Below are 15,293 nucleotides of genomic sequence, written 5' to 3' on the forward strand. Positions count from 1 at the left end.
GTAATTGCTTTTACATTAAAAAAAAAAAAAAAAGAAAGAAAGAAAAAAAGAAAGAAAAAAAAGGCTGGTTGAGGCTACAATAGTAAAAGAATGTGTTGTGGCATTTCATCTACATGAGTCCTGCAGACATAATAAAAGTAATGCCAAGATACTAGGGACAGGGTACAAAAAACTCTAACATACACTGCCTAGCCATGTGTATACAGCCCTGCATGAACATGTGTACTGGAATTCTTTCAGCTTTACTCTGCACTAAACCACACATACTGCATGTAAGTAGAAAGCCAGGAATAATTTATCGAGACGTAGACATCACATAATCAGCTCATAACTCTAACATGATAAATCTTATTTGCAGAATATGGTAAAAATGAAATCTTTTTTTTTTAAGCCAAGCATGTCTAGGCTTTTATTGGTGCGTTTTTCTTAGGTATCAAATTTTGACAAACCAACCTGGTGCTGTGAATGTCATTTTTTTATATGAATGATAAAAAACATTATTAGAATAACTATCAGTAATATCAGATACACAAAAAATCAACTTTATATTAAAATATGAAGGTATTATAATATGCAATGCTTAGAAAGTAATCAGTTTATTACATTGCTTCCATATATCTGGAATTTTTTCACTTTTCACCATTCCATGGCTGCCACCTTAGATGAAATAGGCAAATGGAATAGATTCTTACCTGGTCTCTGTGGCTGTACTTTTTTTGTACCTATAATCAACCCATTCTCTAGTAAGCACTTCAAGAGAGCTCTTTTCAAAACGTTATCACATCATGTCACTTTTTGCTTAAACAATTGCACTAGTTTCCTGCCTCCCTTAACTCTGGTCAGAAGTGGCCTTTGTGACTCCTGCCTCCTTCTCCAGTCTTATTCTCTCTTGCACAGATTGGTTCAGACCACTGCAATCTTTTATTTTCCTCAATATACTAAGTTTGTTCCCTCTTTTGGGCATTTGCATCTGCTGGTCCTTCTGGGAATATTCTTCTCTTAATTACTTATGTTGCTGTCTTCTCATCATTTGGTCTCAAGGTCAAGCATCCTTTCATCAGAGAGGTCTTTCCTTGACCACTTTTATTCTGAAGATGGGGTACCTCCCCATCCTCTTTCACCCTCCCCTTCTCCAACTCCAGACTGTAATAAAGATTACAGCCTCCTGTTTTAGTTCCCTCTTACCACATTTTAAATTACTCTTTATTTTTCAAATTACTTCTGTAGTATTTTTCCCTTCTCATTAGTATGTAAAACCAGGAGATGCACATGTGGCTATTTATTTAAAAAAATATGAGCATTGTATAATACTCATTTTAGGCAATTCATCCAAGCTTTTTTTCTCTTTTTTCATCTATGCTTTGAAGGGGAAAGTTCAGCAACATATCTAAGCCCACAAATGACCAAGTTATTTGAGCAAAATATATCCTGAAAGGCAGGATAGCATGATGGTTGAGGACTGAGACCTGAATAAGAACTGAGATACTAAGTAAGTAATTTCACTTGTCTGCACCTGAGCTTTTTCATAAATAAAAAGGTAAATAATAAGAAAGCCTATATCATGGCAGATTAAATAAAGATAATGTGAAGAACCTGGTACATGGAGTGTAGAAAGTATCTGATACATGGAAAGAGTTCTGTAAACGCTAGTAACCACTGGGCAAGTTGCTTAATTTCTCTGGATCTCCATTTTCTTATCTGTAAAATGCGAACAATAACACCACCTATCTAGTAGGGCACATAAAGTGAGTAGAGTAATGGTTAATTCATATCAAACCTTCAATATGCTAAATTAGTTAATATTACTGTTAAAATGAAGTGCTCACATGTAGGAACGAGGTTTTTGCAACTTGCAGAGATCTAAATGTGGTGTGAATGGCACTCATAACCTTAGAGAAAGCTAAGTTCCTGCCCTGATGATGATACTAAATTCTTGGAAGGCCACACAAATCTTCCACAATGCAGAAAGAAATCAATAGGCACACTTTGGAAGATTTGTTTCTCTCCACAGATGCACATTTATCTCTTCCAAAGTTGATGGCTCTGAACATTTTTTAAAAATTTGTTGAGGGGTGCCTGAGTGGCTCAGTTGGTTGACTGACTGGCTTTGGCTCAGGTCATGATCTCATGGTTCATGGGTTTGAGCCCACGTCAGGCTCTGTACTGACAGCATGGAGCCTGGAAGCTGCTTCTATTCTGTATCTCCCTCTTTCTCTGCCTCTCCTCTGCTCATGCTCTCTCCCTCTTTTTTTTCTCTCCAAAATAAATAAACATTAAAAAAATTAAAATAAATTTGCTTTATAAAAATTTGTTGAATTTTTAATATCCTTTATTTGAAAACATTATTTGAACTAAAGAGACAAAAACCAAAACAGTTGACCCATATCTCCCACCCCTGACCCCTACCTCTGGCAAACACCAAACTATTCTCTGTATCTATGAGCCTGTTTTTAAAGAAATATACATATATATTAAATATATATTGTTATATAGCAATAAATATGCTATTTAAATTTAATTAAAATTTAAATTTCAGTTCCTCAGACCCACTAGCCACATTTCTAGGGCTCCATAGTCACATATGGCTAGTGGCTACTATGTTGGACAGAGCAAATATAGAGCATTTCTATCATCATAAAATATTCCATTAGAAATGCTGAATGTCTAAAACAGTGCCTAGCATATAGCAGTCATACAATAAAAATTTATTGAATAAATACATTAGTTAAATTATAGAATTCTTTGTCCTATTCTGGACCACATGTCCAGATCCTTACTACATGTAAGTAAGGGAACTAGAGATACTGGTGGATAAAAAAAATGTCAATTTCATCTTTCTTTCCATGATAATTGCACTCAGTCTATTTTTAGTAGTTGTAACAACATAAAGGAATCATTGAGAGAAGTGCTGGGTAATTAATTTTCATTTGTCCATAAAAAAATTAGGCAAGAGAGAGAAAAATTTGATTGGCTAGAAGGCAGAACATTCTGACCCTAAGTCTAATAAATATTAAAGTAGGACATTAAGAAAAATAGGTAGTTTTGGGCAATGGGAATTGCTACGAAGAAAAAAAAAATCATAGGTCCAAAACGGTGAACCAGAGGTAGTGGCTGATAATACAGTACCAACCCTGGGAGAAGGGCAACTAAAAATAATGTACACTTGAGAGACAGAAAATATTTCAGTTGCCAGTGTACAGCATGCTTAATTGATTTTGAAGACCAACCATTTGTATAATGATATACCAGTTGTGTTAGGCCTTCACCTATACAAAAGTCACAATTTGGACCAAATAATCTCTAGTTTTGCATTTTTGTTATTACAAGTAGCTGTGTACAATGATAATAATAATAGTAATAATAACAATAAGTATGTATGTATATATGTATGTAAGTATTTTGAGAGTGAGAAAGAGACAGCAGGGGAGAGGGGCAGAGAGAGAGAGAGAGAGAGAGAGAGAGAGAGAATGAATCTTAAGCAGGCTCCACACTCAGTGTGAAGCCCAATGTGGGGCTCAATCCCATGACCCTGGAATCATGACTTAAGCCAAAATAGAGAGTCGGATGGACACTCAACTGACTGAGCCACCCAGGCACCCCATGTAATAATATTTATGCCTGAATTTATTTTTCTATGAGAATAACTAGCAATGTATTATTGATTTTTCTCCCATGGAAAAATTCCAAATCTTAAAATTTACCTATTTTTCAAGTTGGAAGCTTAGCATTATTGATATCAAATAATACTCAAATTTTACTGTGCATTTATTTTATATAATCACAGAGCTACATCTAAAGCTCAGAGGGACTTTGAAATTGATGTGTAAGCACTTCAGTTTTTTCATATGAGGAAACTAGAACCTTAAGGAGGCTGACTTGCCCATGGTCACTTACGGGCAGATAAGAAATTATCTGTTCAAAAACATACAAAAATCAGTGGGAAAAAACCCAACTGTTGGTATAGGATTACATATTTGAAGTATATTATAGTATTAAAGAATATTGGACTATGTTTACTTCATAAAATACAAAAAAAACTACAGATAAACACTCTCAGCTACAAGTGTACAAACCCATGTTATTTTTCAGAACTCTTTGAGCATTCTTATAAATTATAGTTTAAAAAACTTTATTTTTTGTATTTTTCAGAGGAGAGAGAAATTGTGAAGGCTACAAGAATACCGAAAGATGTAGGTTCCAAAGTATTTAATAATACTGTTATTCATATTTCCTGGATGTTCACAAAATGTAGGACATGGAAAGAAGTCACATAAAGTCTCTTGTTTTCCTTTTAAAACTTATTCTTATGGTAAAAGACAAACACAATATTCAGTTTGTTGGACGCTCATCAGTTCTCATCATTAATTAATACCTACAGAGCCACAGATTTTCATAAGTGGCTTACTAGATCCTTTACTGCATAAATTCATGTTATTGAATTGTATCTATTCCATGGAGTTATAATAGACAATTGTATCAGAAAGTTAAATAACAAATATTAATGGCTAAAAAATGAAGAACTCAAAATAGCAATATAAGTATCAGTCATTTAGTAGTTGACAAGAGACTAGTGTCTAGCTTAATAACTAGTTAACAACTTAGTTAATTAGTTAACAAGTTAACAACTACAGTCTGTGTGCAGTCTGTGTTACAAATCTGAGTTCTTACTCTAGTAATATCTTTGGTGCGGAGCAAGTCATTTGTTTCTTCAGATTCCCTAACTATAAAATGGGGACTAATTTTTTGAAATTTCAAAATCCAATGTGGTTTGGATTAGGACAACTTTAGAAATTAGTTCTATGCAGATATGCCCTCAAAGAAATTATAAATCTACCAAAGGATTTGGTTGATTTTGATCTCTGGCAAATGGTCTTTTGAGTTATGTTTAGTTCAATATAGGACTTTTCAGTGATGTTTACTTACAGTAAAGGATCTCTTTGGAATTCTTGCTATTTCTCTGCTCCAGCAGTAGTAAATATCTTGATGTAGTATATAATTTTAGAGAAGGCGCTTATGTAACTTAATAATAAATGCTTTATGAAAACTATGGAACTTCATGCAGATCAAGTTATTTGAGCTAATTTTCCAGATTATTACATTAATATGTACTAAAATTTTAATGTGTGTAACTCATAAGTAATATAATTAGATTACACAAAATAAAGCAATTTGATGTATATATAAATCCTATAAGCACATAAAGCTGAGAATTTTGAGTGTTGTATTTTCTACTTTTCTTCTTCTTTGTTTTTTTTTTTTTTTTTCATCTGAAGATGCTAAACCTGTAAAGCCTCTATTTCTACAGGCATAGGATTTTACTTCATTTCTTAAACTACAGATGTTAAATATTCAGATGGAGACTAGATCTTTATTCTCAAAGGTTATATCCAATCTAGTGATTTTGAACTATTCTAAATTATCAGTTGTGTTCCTTCAGCCTAAATTTTCTAGATAAATTAGGTAAATTTGGCCTTCTTTTTGCTAATTCAGGCGAGTAAAACCAGATTCGGAAAGGTGATGGAGTGAAACTATCACATTTCAAGAATAAAATATCATATTGCTCATTTTTGTTTTTTACATTCCTTCTAAATAAAATGAATATGTTATTAAAACTATCTAGAAAGACAATCATTCCGGTGAGGCTTTAAAGGTTTTATTAAGAAACACTTAACCATCCTTAAATAACATTTTTTGATAGTAGACCACTAAATTTCATGATCTACATCAGGGAATTATGTTCAAACAAGATATACTACAAATCAAACAATCTAAATGAGAATTTGTCAGAATTCAACGAAGGAAAATTTCAAGATGGGTATATACAGTATTTAAAAATATGTATACATATATATTTTTTAATAAGAACCACTTTAGAATGTGATTATGGTAGATCTTGTACCATAGCCAACACTTTGGTCCAGCCAGCATCTGGAATGACAGACCCCTAAGGAAATCCTAAGATTCTGAAGGAAGTGATATTGGTGACTCAATATGGAACATTCTTCCCAAGTCAGAAAAGTTGAGAATTGGAGCATAGCACTATTAAAAGCCTTATCTTTCCACTGTGCAGGTGTGGGAATGTAAAAGCTTTTTTTCAGCCCAAATTCTAAAGCAGAACTTGTCATCCCATACTATTTAAATTTCTAGAGCAATTGAAAGGACTATTCTTTTTTCACTTCCTATGTTTATAGTTTGGGACCCAGTCAAAACATATTATATTCTACTCTAAGTGAATTAAGATCTAGTGCTACAAATGTCCTATTACATATCTAGTGCTTTAAAGGGGCATATAATAATCTTATTCTAATCCAGCCCTCTGTTTCTCATGCAAAGATAATAGGAATCATTGTCATGTATTCATAAGCCTAAATGCTGGGATATATCTCTAATTGGTCTTTTAGAATCAATAAATGAATCTTTTGGCTATAAGCCAAGTTTTTGAAACCTTTTTGGTCACCATCAGAGTTTGCAAAGATTGAGTTTTGATTTTCCTAATATCCTGTTCAGTAACAATGCCAACTCTACTATCAAAGTTTTTAGAGTCTAAATCTTTATTATTTTATCATGCATGGCATTCCTCCGATTCCTGTCCAAAGGGCTATTGTTGATGCCATGCCTAAGGAAATTTCTTTTGCCTGAAAGTTATATTGATTGATTTGTAGGAGTGTGACCCATGGACACACAGTACCAGGGCACCGTCTGGGCTCATCAGATTTCCTCCTTTGGTTAATGCTACTGTCCCTGAGTACATCCATTCAGACCATATGGTTCTTATTCAATACTTGAATGGCTTATTCAGGCAAACATCCAATGGCTGTAATAGCGATGTCAGACCCCCCAGGACTCACGCAAAGATCAGTTTTTAATTTTTTGGCCATATTTCTTACTCCATCTGCTAAATGTGCATGGAACAGTTCCCATACTTACATGGAACATTTGTGGAACTGCGCCCCCGGGCAGGGATCCCATATCTTTTGCAGCCAGAATTTGACGAGATCATTGTGGATCCAGTACTCTGGATATGTCTATGCTATCACTTGAGCAGTATTTTTCCCCTCCCCCAAACTTTTTTTTTTTTTCTTTTAAGAAAAAAAGGATTTATTCAAAAAACTATGAGCAGCTTTGGTTTTATCCTGCTGGCTAGACAGGATGTAGGTTTTTTTCTTGTTCCTTCTGAAGAGAGTAGTTTTAAAATTCAGAGTTGAGATCAGAGGTCAGTCATGGGTATTCCATTCATATTTCTCAGACACTCAAACTCATGCTTATACTCTCTGATGCTCATTAGTGCCAGTTAAGACAGTGTGGTGAAGAATTTTCTGCCCACCATCATCTAAGGTTGGAAAATGATGAAATGAATGATGATGCTCTAGTAATATACACTAGCACCTTTCCTCTGAAGAAGCCCACTAAAAGCTTACTGAGATATTATCTTATTCCATCCTCACAAGATCTCTACGAAATGTGGAAATAGATTTCTCTCATTTTAAAGTGGTGACTGGGGCGCCCGGTTGGCTCAGTCAGTTAAGCATCCAACTTCAGCTCAGGCCATGATATGATGATTCATGAGTTTAACCCCGTGTCATGCTCTGTGCACTGACCACATGGACCCTGATTGGGATTCTCTCGTTCCCCTTCTCCCTGCCCCTCCTCTGCTCACACTCTGTCTCTCTAAAAATAATAAATAAATAAATAAATAAATAAATAAATAAATAAAGCAGAGTTTCATCATTTTACCACTTATAACGCAATTATATATTCTTATCTCAGTGTTCTGCCCACAGTTCTTTCTTATTGTAATTCCTGAGATAACATATTGTTACAGGTAGATAAGTGAAAAATCCACTTAGTATTAAAGGGTAAAATATATTCTTACCACTGATCTCAAGCTCAGTGACTCAGTTTATTCCTGTGACAATGAAAAAATTTTTTTTCTCTGCAAAATTCCCCATCTGAAGGTAAACTAAAATCGGAGGCAGTCTAGAGGGACAAAATTTTCAATTTTCGAATCAGAAAGACCTCGGCCAGGGGTGCCTGACTGGCTTAGTCAGAGGAGCATGTGACTCTTGGTCATGAGTTTCAACCAACATTGGGTGTAGAGATTACTTAAATAAATAAAACTAAAAAAAAAAAAAAAGAAAGAAAGAAAGAAAGAAAGAAAAAAGACCTGGTATGGAGGCTCAGCTTTGCTATTAAATTGCTGTGTAATCTTAGGCTCTCATGTCTGAACTTTCCTCATCTGTAAATGGAGTTAAAACAGTACCCACCTCATAGGATTTTTTGCCAATATTAAACAGAACAAATAAGTATCTGGCACAGTGTAAATACTTTAAAAATATTCATTACTATCATCATTACCATCATTATTGGTAATGCCAACTATATGTTAATGCCACACAAAGTTGACCAGACTGATTGAAATTTCCACTTTAACTGTTCACTAGCTTTTTACATGGTTGTTCTGGGTCAAATTTCTGATTTCTGGTTTAATTTCCAAATAGATACAGGCTTTAGAGAAAAACAATTGCATTTGGCAACAGTAAACACGCTTCCCCTTTATGGAAAAAACAATAACTGAAATCAACAGTAAAAATTCATAAATAAATAACTGGCAAGTACAGTTAGCAAAAAAAAATAAATAAAACATATAAACAATGTCTCAGTTCCCTTTTCTAGTTCTTTGTATTTTTTTCACTTAATTAAACATGTAGGTTGATCTAGTTCTTTGAAAGCCTCTTCATAAATTCACTGTTAATGATTGAGATAGTTTGAGGGTCTTCTCATAGCGCTCTGTGCTTTTTCTTTCTATGAGTCTGCATATGTATTTGTTCTTTTTATTCATTCATTTAAGATTTGTTAGGGCCATTCTAAAGCTATTGATCTTCCATGTCTCTGAAAGAATGGCTAATGTTTGTTTTGTAGATTCATTTTAGATGGTGAAATCCAACATATTGACTATGAAACTATGATGTTGTGAATATGAATGATCTCTTGGTACACAGACTTTGCTACACTTACAAAGTTCTTAAACAGTTTTTCATGGAGCCCAAGGCATTCTGTTGAGGCATGTCATGAGGTATGCAAGGGGTTCTTTTAACAAGAATATTTCTTCATAAATTCACTGTTAATGATTGAGATAGTTTAAATATGTGTCTACCATATAAAATACAGTGGGATTGAGCTGTGTGTTCTCAGATAGCCACTATTCATGGTTTCCTTACTTGAAGTGATTATATAATTCATCGAATGCTTGTAGCAGGACTCTGAGATGTTTAAAAGAATGAATTCTTTATGCTTGGGATTAAAAAATAAAGTAAAATAAAAAGAGCCATCAGGCTTAGTGATGTGGCCCATGGACTACATCACAAGATTAATAATTAATCAATGGCAATAAAGAGAGAGATTCTCACTGTAAATTCCCCCCCTTACTATTTTGCATTTCTTCTAAGTCCAGACTCATGTAAATTGCTACTTGTCATTGACAAGAGCTGCTGACTCCAAAATAAACCTAGACTGCTGTTTCAAGAATGCAGTTCTTACTATTTTCTATTACTTCAGTGAAAAAAAAAGAAAGAATTTTTGGTAGTGTGTGAAGGTCCCTATATTTTTATTGGCTACTTACAAAGTCTCAAAAAAAGATCCTTAATCCTTTAAAAATGACCCTATCAATTCATACATTTAGCACAATTTACCAACATTTCCAAACTCAGCATGGAAAAGCCATCAACATGGCACTAGGTCACGGGTCCTGAATGAAGCCGTCAGCAAGGATTAATAAAACTGTGACAGCTGCCCAACAGCTTTCATTCTTTTTATTTAAACATCAGATGGCAAACTGAAATTCAGTGTAATCTTTGTTGAAAGTACCCCAACATGGAAGAATTCAGAACTGAGAACAGAAGACAGTCGTGGTTATTGTAAATTCAGTATGTGGCAATAAATTCTAGAATTCACATATATAGCAACTCCTAAACAATTTCAGAAATAGTATAAACTATTCTTATCTGTTTGAACAATTCTTAGTAGTGATATTTTTTGAAAACAAGATGATGAAATTAAAATTATTTAGCTACAATTTCTATGCTCAGAAAAAATGCTTAATTATTCCTGTAATACCAGCCCTTTCTCTCATATTGTAATTTAAAATCAACTCTAGTTTGACTCTAGTTATAAAATCTACTTCTGGATCACATAATATTCCTGGGAATTATTTATCAGAAAGAAACCTAGACTTATATGACTAAAGAGACTGTATTATATGACTATAAGATTGTTGTTGGATATTCTGTACAAATATATATGTATACACACAGAAAAGTGTAACTGAGCCAGAAAATAAACAAGCACGGTAATTTGCTGAACACTGTAAGTGTGCAGATACCAGTATGTGTCAATTAACTCCTTAGGCTAGGTATTTACTATTTTCTCAAATACATGTTAAATTAGTATGCATAATTTCCTAGTGGTTCAATACGAACACCAGAAATTGATCAGTTTAGTCTATTTGTCAAAGAGCTAATAAATCATTTCAGCTTACCCCCTTTTCAATATTCCCAGTTTGACAGAGTGTTCCTTCAGCTGCAGGAATACTGTTGGTGACACAGCGGTTGCTTTTGCTGAGACACCACAGCTCTCTACACACTTCCTGGGAAAGAAGGCAAAAGCAAGTTGATCAGAAGTAGAGACTAAAATCATGTTTGCTTCTTCCACAAAATATACCTATGTACACTCAGCATTACTTTAAAAAGACATCCCAGGTGTTTTTCTGCTGTTGAAGCATAAGGGATGAAGATTTTGAAGGCGGTTCTTATGGAAGATGTTACCCATTTTGCAGAGTCATTTAAACATTTTTCTTTATAATCTTATTTTAGTGGACATGCAGAGTTTTCAGTAATAAACTGGGGTGTCTGGATGGCTCAGTTGGTAGAGCATGTGACTCTTGATCTCAGGGTTGCAGGTTTGAGCCCCACGTTTGGTGTAGATACTGCTTAAAGAGAAAATCTTTTTTAAAAATTCTTAAAAAAAAAAAGGGAATTTCACTACTATAGAAGAGTAGGGAGAAGGGATGAAAATGTAGAAAGGATATATGTTTATTACTCTCAAAAATATACACTAGCAAAATTTACCAATTATTAATAAAGTGTTACCAGGTAGATGCCTTCCTTGACCTACCAAAGAATTCAAATAAAGACTATTTTATTTTATTTTTTTTTAATGTTTATTTATTTTGAGTGAGAAAGAGCGGGGGCGGGGGACAGAGAGAGAGGGTGGGAGAGAATCCCAAGTAGGTTCTGCCCTGTCAACACAGAGTCTGACGTGGGGATCAATCTCACCAACCCCAAGATCATGACTTGAGCAGAAATCAAGAGTTGGACGCTTAACAGACTAAGCCACCCAGGCACCCCAAATAAAGACCATTTTAAAAAGAAAAAAAGAGACCCTGGGCATGGGCAGGGTGTAGTTTCTAATCTAGCAATATTATTTGCAGCTCATCAGTGTAGCCCACCTGCACGAAAGGGAAATGTTGTTTTGAACAAATGCTGCTATTTATGTGTTATTTTCATAAGTGACGTGTTTCAGATGTTGTTCAGAGCTGTCTTGTCTTCTTTATTATGATTTCTTATTCTACCTTAGCATGGGAGAATTACAAAACTTATTCTAATATTGGCAATATATATAAAATACTTAATTTTGTTCATACTGTAGTGATCTGTCAATGTTTGTTTTATTTTATTTATTATGTTTATTTATTTTTGAGAGAAGGAGAGAGAGCGTGAGCAAGGGAGAGGCAGAGAGAGAGGGAGACGGGATTCAAAGCAGGCTCTGTGCTGACAGCATACAGCCTGACGTGCGGCTCAAACTCATGAGACATGAGATCATGACCTGAGCTGAAGTCGGATGCTTAACAAAGACTGAGCCACCCAGGCATCCCAATCTGTCAAATCTTACTTAAAGTAACCTGTCCAACATATATCTGGGTGAACTGTTTTAACTAACAGGAAAAACAAAAACAAAAACCCTACTTTGAAGAAAGTGTTCATAACTTTCAGTTTCTTTTTATGTATCATTAAAGCTAGCACCATTACTGATATTACAAGTGTTTAGGGACACCTGGGTGGCTCAGTTGGTTAAGCACCTGACTCTTGATTTCGGCTCAGTTATAATCTCAAGGTTGATGAGATTGAGACCCGCCTTGGGCTCTGTGATGACAGCTCGTAGCCTGCTTGGGGGTTCTCTCTCATCTGCCCCTCCCCTGCTCACATTCATGCTCTCCACAAATAAATAAAATAAGCATTTAAAATAAAACGTGATTGAGTTAAACTAGGACTATTTAGTATAATATATATATATGTAATAAAAATATATTAATCTGGAGTGCAAAGATAAATTTATATGTAACATTCCCTTTAATGCTATTACTCCCCAACTGCTCTTTTAACTCTCAAACATAAAACTTATGTCACATAAACACAATTCAGAGATAAAGCAGTAACATATTTAATTCGCTGGTTCACCATTCCTACAAGGAGAAATGCCCCAGAGCATATAGCATATTGAAGGGACCTCTTTGGGCTCCTTTTTGCAGTGCTCCTTCCCACCAGGCACAAAAGGAGACATACAATTTCTATTAGACTTTTAAAATGCTTTTGAATAAATCTAATCTATACCTACTTTACTTACTTTATTTATCTACTTAAATGTCTACTTTATTTATCTACTTAAATTTTACTTTATTTATCTACTTTAAACTCTATTTGGAGAACTACTGAACTAGAAGAGTTGAAACATTAAAAAAAAGAAAAACAGCAGGTACTGTGGATCATTATATAAAGATAATTTTCCTGTTCTTACAATTCAATGTATTACAAATTCTACTTTCTTTCAAACCTTCAGTTCTTATTTAATGAGAAAGTCATTTATACTATTTTGGTATTCCTTTTCTATAGAAGACAGTTTCCTAATATATGTTCTTAATTATATTATTTTAGTTTAATATTAGAAAAGCAGTAGAACTAACATTTTAGAGTTTTAAAATACTGTCCCATGCATCAAAAATAACTATATTCAAAGAAAAATGTGTTCACAAAAACAGAGAAGCATTGCTAGAAAAATGTATTAAGATTACAAAAAGGGACACCTGGGTGGCTCAGTCAGTGAAGTATCTGACCTCAGCTCAGGTCATGATCTCATAGTGAGTTCAAGCCACTGCTGTCAGCACAGAGCCCGTTTCAGATGCTCCATCCTCCTTCTCTCTGCCCCTACGCTGCTCGCACACACTCTCTCTCAAAATAAATAAAAACATTAAAAAAAAAGATTACAAAAAATCATCCATAATCCTGGACTATACATACTTCTGAACCTTTATGATTTTTATTATGTCTAAATCTTACTTAAGACAAAAGTAAAAGAAGCCTAAGTTTAGATAGAACTGTGAAATGAAAAACCTATCATTGAAAAGGAGCATGTTCATAGCATCTATTAGGAAAACATACTATGCAGTCAACTTACAGAAACTCTATTTTCCAAAAGTGCCTTGAAAATCTCTACCTAAAATGGCAAGTGCTCAAGATACTATTTCCAAAACTTTAATCTCAAGGATTCACAGTACAGCCCTTTGACAGAGCCTTATTCTATAGAGAATGACACGTTTTGAAAGGTAGATTCCCACTGCTAACAGGATTATATTACCTAGTGGGCTCATGGGGATTCAAATTTTGCTAGGGCATTAACTTCTCACAAATTACTGTTTAAAGTATGCAAGTGTAAATCTATGCATAGGAAATACTTACAAGATGTTAAATTACTCTCAGAAAAGGCTCTGAAGAGTTTTCAGACAAATCTCTTATCCAGAATGTCAACTTGGGTAATAAAGATTGTGGTATCTCCATTAAGACTTCCCAAGATAAAAAAAAATACTCACTCGAAAGACAAAAACTAAGAAAATTTTATTTCATACCAAGATAGCAAGAGGCACACTTCATGAAAGAATATAGGAACACATTCGAATGTTCAGAAATACCCTTCTTTAAACCGCTGGATCCTAGAACATGAATGCATATATTTATTGCATTGGTATATGCATATGTATATCAGTTGCCATGTAAGTACCCTAAAGTAGGTCCCAAGCTTGTTCACTAATAAGTTAAATGTATTCTGAAATTTTTTGGCTCTTGGGGAATTTATATAGCAGCCATCATAGTAGGGGTTGCCCGGCTGGCTCAGTCAGTGGATCATGTGACTCTTGATCTCAGGGTCAGGAGTTCAAGCCCCACATTGGGTGTAGAGACTGCTTAAATAAATTTTTTTTTTTAAAAAACACAAAGAACCATCATAGTAGATGGATTAATATCCATAAATAAAATATATAAGATAGAGTACAGTTTTGAGAGAGATTGATGATTTTTTTGACTACCCACCAGCTTAGCTCTAGAAGAACATAGTTCTCTTTCACATCCTCATAATCCTTTATAGGAGAAGATAAGATTTATTAAGATTACTCTCATGATTTCTATGAACTAATAAGCCATTTCCTGTGTGTTAGGATGGTTCCCTTCTCTAACCCTAAAATTTATTTTGGGAGACTCTCTAGGAAAAATGTGGGTTTTGTGCTTGCCCTTGAGTTCATGGAAGGTGAGAGAAGTTATCAACAGTGTTCATTAAGGGAATCTCTGTTACATAACACTGAAAATTGGAAATGGACTCTCTAATTTCATGGACTCAACTTGTAACCAATGAGGAGGTTTGCCTGGTAAGACAAAATGACATTATTTCCCATTCATTCAAGAATATTATTAGAACATCTACCAGGCATTCACCTGGCATTCACCAGGCATTATGTTAGTGTTATGAAAAAATAACACTATCACAGAATTTACAGGAACCAGAGAGAAGGTAGGGTATAATCAGACAGTAGCTCAAATGTTATAGACTGGTACTGCTCTTTAGAGTTTTTGATATTCTGTGACGAAATTAGAAGAATGACGTCAATGTGGTAAGATTTTTCATGAAACTAATTTTTTTATTTTAATGGCCTCTTCTAATTTATTAGTTTTATTCCTTTTACTTTTTATGTGCTACAATAGACTGTAAGGTTCCTGAAGGCAGGGTGTGGGTGCTAATGGCAGTCTTTGCAAAATGTTGGCAAAATTAAAAATTGGCATCCCTGTGTTGATTTGCTAATTTTCAGGGAGAAATTTTCTTTGCCTACAAAAACCTAAAAGCTTGTGAACCACTCATTGCCCAAAACTTGATAATCAATATTTTTTCAACATATCAATGTACTTATTAATCAGTTG

The 15,293-nt window shown here is 34.3% G+C and overlaps 1 protein-coding gene across 1 annotated transcript in view; it reads right to left on the minus strand.

Moving 5' to 3' along the window:
- The window catches only part of ADAMTS6 (ADAM metallopeptidase with thrombospondin type 1 motif 6), a 295,715-nt gene that overhangs the window by 95,631 nt on the left and 184,791 nt on the right, over positions 1-15,293 (minus strand). The window contains exon 11 of the mRNA XM_042940219.1: positions 10,535-10,642. Within this exon, the coding sequence (XP_042796153.1) occupies positions 10,535-10,642 (108 nt within the window). The remainder of the gene's footprint in view (positions 1-10,534; positions 10,643-15,293) is intronic.

Source organism: Panthera leo, chromosome A1, assembly GCF_018350215.1.
Source record: "Panthera leo isolate Ple1 chromosome A1, P.leo_Ple1_pat1.1, whole genome shotgun sequence".
Classification (NCBI taxonomy): Eukaryota; Metazoa; Chordata; class Mammalia; order Carnivora; family Felidae; genus Panthera; species Panthera leo.